Genomic DNA, 11,519 nt, shown 5'->3' with positions numbered 1-11,519 from the left:
GATGTGTCCCATGAGACCTCCGTGCTCTAGGATTCCTCCTTTAATGACCTGTACCATGAGACCTCCGTGCTCTAGGATTCCTCCTAATAAAGACGTGTCCCATGAGACCTCCGTGCTCTAGGATTCCCCCTAATAAAGACGTGTACTATGAGACCTCCGTGCTCTAGAATTCCTCCTAATAAAGACGCTTCCCATGAGACCGTGCTCTAGGATTCCTCCTTTAATGACGTGTCCCATGAGACCTCAATGCTCTAGGATTCCTCCTAATAAAGACGTGTCCCATGAGACCTCCGTGCTCTAGGATTCCTCCTAATAAAGACTTGTCCCATGAGACCTCCGTGCTCTAGGATTCCTCCTAATAAAGACGTGTACCATGAGATCTCCGTGCTCTAGGATTCCTCCTTTTAATGACCTGTCCCATGAGACCTCTGTGCTCTAGGATTCCTCCTTTAATGACTTGTACTATGAGACCTCCGTGCTCTAGGATTCCTCCTTTAATAACGTGTCCCATGAGACCTCCGTGCTCTAGGATTCCTCCTTTAATGACCTGTACCATGAGACCTCCGTGCTCTAGGATTCCTCCTTTAATGACCTGTACTATGAGACCTCCGTGCTCTAGGATTCCTTCTAATAAAGACAGGTACCATGAGACCCCCGTGCTCTAGGATTCCTCCTTTAATGACGTGTACCATGAGACCTCTGTGCTCTAGGATTCCTCCTAATAAAGACAGGTACCATCAAAATGCTGTGCTCTAGGATTCCTCCTTTAATGACCTGTACCATGAGACCTCCGTGCTCTAGGATTCCTCCTTTAATGACGTGTCCCATGAGACCTCCGTGCTCTAGGATTCCTCCTAATAAAGACAGGTACCATCTGACCTCCGTGCTCTAGGATTCCTCCTTTAATGACTTGTACTATGAGACCTCCGTGCTCTAGGATTCCTCCTTTAATAACGTGTCCCATGAGACCTCCGTGCTCTAGGATTCCTCCTTTAATGACCTGTACCATGAGACCTCCGTGCTCTAGGATTCCTCCTTTAATGGCCTGTACTATGAGACCTCCGTGCTCTAGGATTCCTCCTAATAAAGACAGGTACCATGAGACCTCCATGCTCTAGGATTCCTCCTTTAATGACTTGTACTATAAGACCTCCATGCTCTAGGATTCCTCCTTTAATAACGGGTCCCATGAGACCTCCGTGCTCTAGGATTCCTCCTTTAATGACCTGTACCATGAGACCTCAGTGCTCTAGGATTCCTCCTTTAATGACCTGTACTATGAGACCTCCGTGCTCTAGGATTCCTCCTAATAAAGACAGGTACCATGCGACCTCCGTGCTCTAGGATTCCTTCTAATAAAGACAGGTACCATGAGACCCCCGTGCTCTAGGATTCCTCCTTTAATGACGTGTACCATGAGACCTCTGTGCTCTAGGATTCCTCCTAATAAAGACAGGTACCATCAAACCTCCGTGCTCTAGGATTCCTCCTTTAATGACCTGTACCATGAGACCTCCGTGCTCTAGGATTCCTCCTTTAATGACGTGTCCCATGAGACCTCCGTGCTCTAGGATTCCTCCTAATAAAGACAGGTACCATCTGACCTCCGTGCTCTAGGATTCCTCCTTTAGTGACCTGTACTATGAGACCTCCGTGTGCTAGGATTCCTCCTAATAAAGACGTGTCCCATGAGACCTCCGTGCTCTAGGATTCCTCCTTTAATGACGTGTCCCATGAGACATCCATGCTCTAGGATTCCTCCTAATAAAGACAGGTACCATCTGACCTCCGTGCTCTAGGATTCCTCCTTTAATGACCTGTACTATGAGACCTCCGTGCTCTAGGATTCCTCCTAATAAAGACGTGTCCCATGAGACCTCCGTGCTCTAGGATTCCTCCTTTAATGACGTGTCCCATGAGACATCCATGCTCTAGGATTCCTCCTAATAAAGACGTGTCCCATGAGACCTCCGTGCTCTAGGATTCCTCCTTTAATGACGTGTCCCATGAGACATCCATGCTCTAGGATTCCTCATTTTAATGACCTGTGCCATGAGACCTCCGTGCTCTAGGATTCCTCCTTTAAAGACGTGTCCCATGAGACCTCCGTGCTCTAGGATTCCTCCTTTAATGATGTGTCCCATGAGACCTCCGTGCTCTAGGATTCCTCCTTTAATGACCTGTACCATGAGACCTCCGTGCTCTAGGATTCCTCCTTTAATGACCTGTACCATGAGACCTCCGTGCTCTAGGATTCCTCCTAATAAAGACGTGTCCCATGAGACCTCCGTGCTCTAGGATTCCCCCTAATAAAGACGTGTACTATGAGACCTCCGTGCTCTAGGATTCCTCCTAATAAAGACGTGTACTATGAGACCTCCGTGCTCTAGGATTCCTCCTTTAATGATGTGTCCCATGAGACCTCCGTGCTCTAGGATTCCTCCTTTAATGACCTGTACCATGAGACCTCCGTGCTCTAGGATTCCTCCTTTAATGACCTGTACCATGAGACCTCCGTGCTCTAGGATTCCTCCTAATAAAGACGTGTCCCATGAGACCGTGCTCTAGGATTCCTCCTTTAATGACGTGTCCCATGAGACCTCCGTGCTCTAGGATTCCTCCTATTAAAGACGTGTACCATGAGATCTCCGTGCTCTAGGATTCCTCCTTTTAATGACGTCCCATGAGTACTGTGACTAGAAATGCATCTTTTCACATAAAAAAAAGCTTCTCTAAACATTAAAAGCATATTTAAACATTTATAATGTATGTTGTCCTAACAGGGTTTGTGTATATTGTTACTGTTTCTTCATCAGTACATGCTCTGTAATCCAGAGGCTTATTTGAAGGTATATTATATGTATCTTGGTGATTTAGTCTCCCTAGGCAGATGGGGTTTACATCCCATTTTAACAATGTTCTGTCATACACACTCAGGGTCTGGAAGTTCTGATGCTGGTTGATGGGGACGGAAGCCTGAAGGATTGTCATTCGTTATTGTTGGAACGGTTCCACCCCCTTTTTTTTGTATATAAACTTTTAATTGGAATGTTGAAAGTCAGATCAGCACAAGGGGTCAAGGACTTGTACGACAACTTCTGGTTTCAAATTAATAGGCCATTCCGTTATCAGCTAATTAACTGATTTCAAGATAGCAGCATAATCACCTTTTTTTCCTCCATTCGTTAGTTTTATTTCATTTTTGTTTCTAGTCATTACCATATTTTAATGATGAATAATGTGTGGGCGCCCGTGCGCGCACACGGAGTTGATTTAAAGGAACGTGTGGTAAGGTTGATCCAGTTTACTCTGTGGTTTCTGTCTTACTTTGTCCCCCGCGTCAAGGCCTTGACAGACACGGGCTCAGAAAAGTATATGGAGGTACGGTGTCTAACGTGCATCATGCCTAGGTAATGGTGTGAGACTAACCACGGTGACAACAGCACCGTTTCAAACATTGCATTCAGTCAGTTGGTCAATTCTAAAGTTTGGCTTTTTCAATGTGTCTACCCATGTTTGGAATAAAGTACTAATCAGGCAAGTGTTGAATCGTAGTAGGGGGTTTGATTTGATCAAATAAATTAAACGTTGTACATATTTTAAATACATTTTATTGTAGAATGCATCCACAGTTGATTTGAATGTTATTTTACTAATCGTGTAAGAGTTGCATCGTTATAGGGTTTTGATCAACAGAATGTTTTTGGCAGGGTTGATTTAAATGGATTGTAGAATGAAATGGAATGAGTGTTTCCTGTTCTGTGATGTTACTGTCTGTCCTGCACAGCCTGACCTAGTGCGTAGTGCTGTGTTGAAAGACCAGTTTTACACTGTGCAGCTCTGCTGGTGTGTTGTGTGGAAGCATGATCTCCTAACGGTTCTCTTGATTTACCAAGGTCTGTACACTACATTATGTACTAAGTAACCCAGGGGCAAAAGTGGTTGAAGAGGCATCACTTTACAACCATCACTTTACAACCATCACTTTAGAACCCCTTTACAACCACCACTTTAGAACCACTTTACAACCATCACAACCATCACTTTAGAACCCCTTTAGAACCATCACTTTACAACCATCACTTTACAACCACTTTACAACCATCACAACCATCACTTTAGAACCCCTTTAGAACCATCACAACCATCGCTTTAGAACCCCTTTACAACCATCACAACCATCACTTTAGAACCCCTTTACAACCATCACTTTAGAACCACTTTACAACCATCACTTTAGAACCATCGCTTTAGAACCCCTTTACAGCCATCACTTTAGAACCACTTTAGAACCATCACTTTAGAACCATCGCTTTAGAACCCCTTTACAACCATCACAACCATCACTTTAGAACCCCTTTACAACCATCACTTTACAACCACTTTACAACCATCACTTTAAAACCATCGCTTTAGAACCCCTTTACAACCTTCACAACCATCACTTTAGAACCCCTTTACAACCTTCACAACCATCACTTTGGAACCCCTTTACAACCATCACTTTAGAACCACTTTACAACCATCACTTTAGAACCCCTTTACAACCATCACTTTAGAACCCCTTTACAGCCATCACTTTAGAACCACTTTATAACCATCGCTTTAGAACCCCTTTACAGCCATCACTTTAGAACCACTTTAGAACCATCGCTTTAGAACCATCGCTTTAGAACCCCTTTACAACCATCACAACCATCACTTTAGAACCCCTTTACAACCATCACTTTACAACCATCACTTTAGAACCACTTTACAACCATCACTTTAGAACCCCTTTACAACCATCACTTTACAACCACTTTACAACCATCACTTTAGAACCCCTTTACAACCATCACTTTAGAACCCCTTTACAACCATCACAACCATCGCTTTAGAACCACTTTACAACCATCACTTTAGAACCCCTTTACAGCCATCACTTTAGAACCACTTTACAACCATCACAACCATCAATTTAGAACCCCTTTACAGCCACCACTTTAGAACCACTTTACAACCATCACAACCATCACTTTAGAACCATCACAACCATCACTTTAGAACCACTTTACAACCATCACAACCATCACTTTAGAACCCCTTTACAGCCATCACTTTAGAACCCCTTTACAGCCATCACTTTAGAACCCCTTTACAGCCACCACTTTAGAACCACTTCACAACCATCACTTTAGAACCATCACAACCATCACTTTAGAACCACTTTACAACCATCACAACCATCACTTTAGAACCCCTTTACAGCCATCACTTTAGAACCCCTTTACAGCCATCACTTTAGAACCCCTTTACAGCCACCACTTTAGAACCACTTTACAACCATCACAACCATCACTTTAGAACCATCACAACCATCACTTTAGATCCCCTTTACAACCATCACAACCATCACTTTAGAACCATCACAACCATCACTTTAGATCCCCTTTACAACCATCATTTTAAAACCACTTTACAACCATCACTTTAGAACCATCATTGTAACCAGTTTACAACCGTCATTTCTACCAGCTTTTTATTTATTTATTTAATAAATTGTATTTTTCCCACTGGGTTTCTAAAGTGTTACATCTCAACAGGAGTGAATTATTGACATCTTATCTTATCATGGCTGTTATTGACATGGCTCTCTCTCCCTCCCTTTCTCTCTCTCTCCCTCCCTTTCTCTCACTCTCTCTCTCCCTCCCTTTATCTCTCTCTCTCCCTTTATCTCACTCTCTCTCTCCCTCTCGCTCTCCCTTTATCTCATTCTCTCTCTCCCTCTCGCTCTCCCTTTATCTCATTCTCTCTCTCCCTCTCGCTCTCCCTTTATCTCACTCTCTCTCTCTCTCTCTCCCTTTATCTCACTCTCTCTCCCTCTCGCTCTCCCTTTATCTCCCTTTATCTCTCTCTCTCCCTTTCTCTCACTCTCTCTCTCTCTCTCCCTTTATCTCACTCTCTCTCTCCCTCTCGCTCTCCCTTTATCTCATTCTCTCTCCCTCTCCCTTTATCTCCCTTTCTCTCACTCTCTCTCCCTTTCTCTCACTCTCTCTCCCTTTCTCTCACTCTCCCTTTATCTCCCTCTCTCTCTCTCTCTCCCTTTATCTCACTCTCTCTCCCTCTCGCTCTCCCTTTATCTAATTCTCTCTCCCTCTCCCTTTATCTCCCTTTCTCTCACTCTCTCTCCCTTTCTCTCACTCTCTCTCCCTTTCTCTCACTCTCCCTTTATCTCCCTCTCTCTCTCTCTCCCTTTATCTCACTCTCTCTCCCTCTCGCTCTCCCTTTATCTCACTCTCTCTCCCTCTCGCTCTCCCTTTATCTCATTCTCTCTCCCTCTCTCTCTCCCTTTCTCTCACTCTCTCTCTCCCTCTCTCTCTCCCTTTCTCTCACTCTCTCTCTCTCTCTCTCTCTCTCCCTTTATCTCACTCTCTCTCTCCCTCTCACTCTCCCTTTATCTCACTCTCTCTCTCTCTCTCTCTCTCTCTCTCTCTCTCTCTCTCTCTCTCTCTCTCTCTCTCTCCCTTTATCTCACTCTCTCTCTCTCCCTCTCACTCTCCCTTTATCTCACTCTCTCTCCTTCTCTCCCAACCAAAGGAGATCAAAAAGTTCATCAAGGCTACATCTGAGAAGATCAAGAAGACCAGGGACAAATACGGCATCAACGACAATGGCACCACTGAGGTAGACCTTTTCATCCTTTACATTCAACACAGTCACAATGACATCTCTTTTTCAAGCAGTCCATCCAGGATTTAGCTGTTTCCCATCACTGCACTATTCCTGCATAAATGGGGCGGCAGGGTAGCCTAGTGGTTAGAGTGTAGGGACGGCAGGGTAGCCTAGTGGTTAGAGTGTAGGGACGGCAGGGTAGCCTAGTGGTTAGAGTGTAGGGACGGCAGGTAGCCTAGTGGTTAGAGTGTAGGGACGGCAGGTAGCCTAGCGGTTAGAGTGTAGGGACGGCAGGGTAGCCTAGCGGTTAGAGTGTAGGGACGGCAGGGTAGCCTAGCGGTTAGAGTGTAGGGGCGGCAGGGTAGCCTAGTGGTTAGAGTGTAGGGACGGCAGGTAGCCTAGTGGTTAGAGTGTAGGGACGGCAGGTAGCCTAGTGGTTAGAGTGTAGGGACGGCAGGTAGCCTAGTGGTTAGAGTGTAGGGACGGCAGGTAGCCTAGTGGTTAGAGTGTAGGGACGGCAGGTAGCCTAGTGGTTAGAGTGTAGGGACGGCAGGTAGCCTAGTGGTTAGAGTGTAGGGACGGCAGGTAGCCTAGTGGTTAGAGTGTAGGGACGGCAGGTAGCCTAGTGGTTAGAGTGTAGGGACGGCAGGTAGCCTAGTGGTTAGAGTGTAGGGACGGCAGGTAGCCTAGCGGTTAGAGTGTAGGGACGGCAGGTAGCCTAGTGGTTAGAGTGTAGGGACGGCAGGTAGCCTAGCGGTTAGAGTGTAGGGACGGCAGGTAGCCTAGTGGTTAGAGTGTAGGGACGGCAGGTAGCCTAGCGGTTAGAGTGTAGGGACGGCAGGTAGCCTAGCGGTTAGAGTGTAGGGACGGCAGGTAGCCTAGTGGTTAGAGTGTAGGGACGGCAGGTAGCCTAGTGGTTAGAGTGTAGGGACGGCAGGTAGCCTAGTGGTTAGAGTGTAGGGACGGCAGGGTAGCCTAGTGGTTAGAGTGTAGGGACGGCAGGTAGCCTAGTGGTTAGAGTGTAGGGACGGCAGGGTAGCCTAGTGGTTAGAGTGTAGGGACGGCAGGTAGCCTAGTGGTTAGAGTGTAGGGACGGCAGGTAGCCTAGTGGTTAGAGTGTAGGGACGGCAGGTAGCCTAGCGGTTAGAGTGTAGGGACGGCAGTGTAGCCTAGTGGTTAGAGTGTAGGGACTGCAGGTAGCCTAGTGGTTAGAGTGTAGGGACAGCAGGTAGCCTAGTGGTTAGAGTGTAGGGACGGCAGGTAGCCTAGCGGTTAGAGTGTAGGGACGGCAGGTAGCCTAGCGGTTAGAGTGTAGGGACGGCAGGGTAGCCTAGTGGTTAGAGTGTAGGGACGGCAGGTAGCCTAGCGGTTAGAGTGTAGGGACGGCAGGTAGCCTAGTGGTTCGAGTGTAGGACTAGTAACCGGGAGGTTGCAAGTTCAAACCCCCAAGCTGACACGGTACAAATCTGTCGTTCTGCCCCTGAACAGGGCAGTTAACCCACTGTTCCTAGGCCGTCATTGAAAATAAGAATTTGTTCATAACTGACTTGCCTCGTTAAATAAAGGTTTAAAAATAACAATAATAAAGCAGTCAGCGCATTGCAATATTACCATATAAATATATATAATCACTACAAAATAAGGGCTCGCAATTTTAACCGATCACCGCAATTTTACAACGTAAAATGACTAAATCAACCAACTTTTCACCGTCAAAGCTTTTCTGTGACAATTTAAACCGAAAATCACCAAAGCCTTACTTGATTGTATAAATTATTTATCTGTATCTGTCCATTAGCCCATCTTAGTGTAAATTAGGGCTGTCCCCGACAAAAAAAAATCCTCTTCTTTCGACCAATCAATTAGTCAACATTTTTAAACGTGTATTTTTCCTTATATAGACACACCCTATGTTTTCATAAAATCAACTATGTGTGCATTAAGCTTGTCCTATGCTTTAATCGCACTGTTTGATGAAATAAGATACAAATGCCTCAAGAGGGAACCAGAGATCAAGATAACCAGAAGGAAAAACCCTTAACCTCAACCATCCTCATCCCGCTCTTCCTGGCTTTTACAGGTTCTGCCTTCACTCTCCTGAAGTTGCAGGTAATAGGTTACAGTACACGAGGAGTCTGCAACATTTCTCATGTGTAATGCAAACTTCTTACAATGTCCACCGATCTGCGTGCCAATTATGGTTTTCATATGCACGTTTTTCGTGGAACAGTTTTTAAAAATGTATTATAACTTATTCGTATCTCAAAAATGTATCTCATGGGGCAGCTTCATGAAATGGGTGTCCATGGGCCGAGCCTAAGATCACCATGCGCAATGCCAACTGTCGAGTGGTGTAAAGCTTGCAGCCATTGGAAACGCGTTCTCTGGAATGATGAATCACACTTCACTATCTGGCAGTCTGACGGACGAATCTGGGTTTGGCGGATGCCAGGAGATCACTACCTGCCCTATAACTGTAAATCTCAGTGTAAATCCTCTTGCTCACGTTCTCTCTCGCTCTCTCTCTCTGTTGTGCTCTCTGTCTCGCACTCTCTCTCTCTCTCTCTCTCTCTGTTTCAGCCCAGAGTTCTGTATCAGTTGGACCGCATCACTCCCAGCCAGCTAGAGAAGTTTCTGGAGACCTGCAGGGACAAGTACATGAGGTACTGTGTCTGTGGTGGTCACTGCTCAGAGATGGCTGTGTCTGTGGTGATCACTGCTCACAGATGGCTGTGTCTGTGGTGGTCACTGCTCACATATGGCTGTGTCTGTGGTGATCACTGCTCACAGATGGCTGTGTCTGTGGTGGTCACTGCTCACAGATGGCTGTGTCTGTGGTGGTCACTGCTCACAGATGGCTGTGTCTGTGGTGGTCACTGCTCACAGATGGCTGTGTCTGTGGTGGTCACTGCTCACAGATGGCTGTGTCTGTGGTGGTCACTGCTCACAGATGGCTGTGTCTGTGGTGGTCACTGCTCACAGATGGCTGTGTCTGTGGTGGTCACTGCTCACAGATGGCTGTGTCTGTGGTGGTCACTGCTCACAGATGGCTGTGTCTGTGGTGGTCACTGCTCACAGATGGTTGTATCTGTGGTGGTCACTGCTCACAGATGGCTGTGTCTGTGGTGGTCACTGCTCACAGATAGTTGTATATGTGGTGGTCACTGCTCACAGATGGTTGTATCTGTGGTTGTCACTGCTCACAGATGGTTGTATCTGTGGTGGTCACTGCTCACAGGTGGTTGTGTTAATGGAGTGATAATTAACCTTGCTTGAGACTTGGGAGACTTGTGTTCGATCCCCAAGCTAATGCCTAGGATAATCTTGGGAGACTTGTGTTCGATCCCCAAGCTAATGCCTAGGAGAATCTTGGGAGACTTGTGTTCGATCCCCAAGCTAATGCCTAGGAGTATCTTGGGAGACTTGTGTTTGATCCCCAAGCTAATGCCTAGGAGAATCTTGGGAGACTTGTGTTCGATCCCCAAGCTAATGCCTAGGAGTATCTTGGGAGACTTGTGTTCAATCCCCAAGCTAATGCCTAGGAGTATCTTGGGAGACTTGTGTTGAACCCCAAGCTAATGCCTAGGAGTATCTTGGGAGACTTGTGTTGAACCCCCCCTGTAGGACACACTATGCCCATTGATCCTATGTCTCAATCCTATCTGTCTGAATACTTGTGTTAGCTCCCCAGGTTAATGCTTAGTCCTTTAGCTCAGCGGGTCAATGAGGTAGGTAACACTTTTCAGCGGGTCACCCCCGGTAGGTAACACTTTACCCATTCATCCTACATGTCTGTGTCCCCAGAGCTCAGATGGAGCCGGGCTCAGCAGTAGGAGCCCTGTGTGCCCAGAGCATTGGGGAGCCTGGCACCCAGATGACCCTGAAAACCTTCCACTTTGCTGGGGTAGCCTCCATGAACATCACCCTGGGGGTCCCGCGCATCAAGGAGATCATCAACGCCTCCAAGAACATCAGGTGAGTCGGGGGTCAAAGCCCTTATCAAGCTACTTTTGAAATGGCTTTAGGACCGGAGGATTCAGATCTGAGCCTGGAGGTCCAGAGTACTGCTGGTTTGCTGTTCTAAATTATACTTAATTGTACCCGCCTGGTGTCCCAAGTCTAAATCAGTGTTTGATTAGAGAGGAAGAATGAAAATCAGCCGTGGAACTGGTTTAGGATGGTCAGTCAACATCAGATGTGAGTCAGAGCTGGACTTGGAGAAGTCTCTGTTACTCCTCTCACTTTTCTCTCCAGACTACTATAGTAGAAGGATCATGAAGGCTTGCTCATTGTTACAAGTTACTAGGAGAAGTTCAGATTCAATCAATTTCACCCTGAAGCATAAAAACAGATAGTTTTCGTCCAAATAATTCCTTGTCTTCCTGACTGAACAGGAATACGGCCTGAATCCCAAATGGCATCCTATTCCTTATATAGTGCACTACTTTTAACCAGAGCCCTGTATAGGGAATAGGGTGCTGTTTGGACCCAGCCGGGGTCCTTCAGAGCGGACCGCCGGGCGCCGTGTTCCATTAGCTCTGATTGGTGTCTGCTTCTACATGACCAGACAGCCAAGAAGGTTCTTCCAATCACAGTGCCCAACTGTGATGTTCCCCCGTCAGCCGGTAGTTATTCTGCTCCGTGGCCTAATCACACGGCCCTGGAGAGAATCCTGGAGAAGGAATGAATACACCTTCGAGAGAGGGAGGGAGAGAGAGAGGGGGGAGGGGGAGGGAGAGTGAGGGAGGGAGGGAGAGGGAGCATAAGAGCGAGGGAGGGAGAGGGAGCATAAGAGCGAGGGAGGGAGAGCGATACAGAGAGAGGGAGCAGAAGAGCGAGGGAGGGAGAGCGATACAGAGAGAGGG

At 46.7% G+C, this 11,519-nt stretch overlaps 1 protein-coding gene across 2 annotated transcripts in view; it reads left to right on the top strand.

Moving 5' to 3' along the window:
* The window catches only part of LOC118943825 (DNA-directed RNA polymerase III subunit RPC1), a 68,356-nt gene that overhangs the window by 44,123 nt on the left and 12,714 nt on the right, over positions 1-11,519 (top strand). For both annotated transcript variants that reach the window (XM_090217739.1, XM_090217738.1), the window contains exons 22-24: positions 6,580-6,666; positions 9,235-9,317; positions 10,459-10,629. In XM_090217739.1, the coding sequence (XP_090073865.1) occupies positions 6,580-6,666; positions 9,235-9,317; positions 10,459-10,629 (341 nt within the window). The remainder of the gene's footprint in view (positions 1-6,579; positions 6,667-9,234; positions 9,318-10,458; positions 10,630-11,519) is intronic.

Source organism: Oncorhynchus mykiss, chromosome 23 (genome assembly GCF_057628025.1).
Source record: "Oncorhynchus mykiss isolate SJ-2025 chromosome 23, ASM5762802v1, whole genome shotgun sequence".
Classification (NCBI taxonomy): Eukaryota; Metazoa; Chordata; class Actinopteri; order Salmoniformes; family Salmonidae; genus Oncorhynchus; species Oncorhynchus mykiss.
The sequence above is the reverse complement of the archived record's forward strand: the minus strand, read 5'-3'. Positions and strand labels throughout refer to the sequence as shown.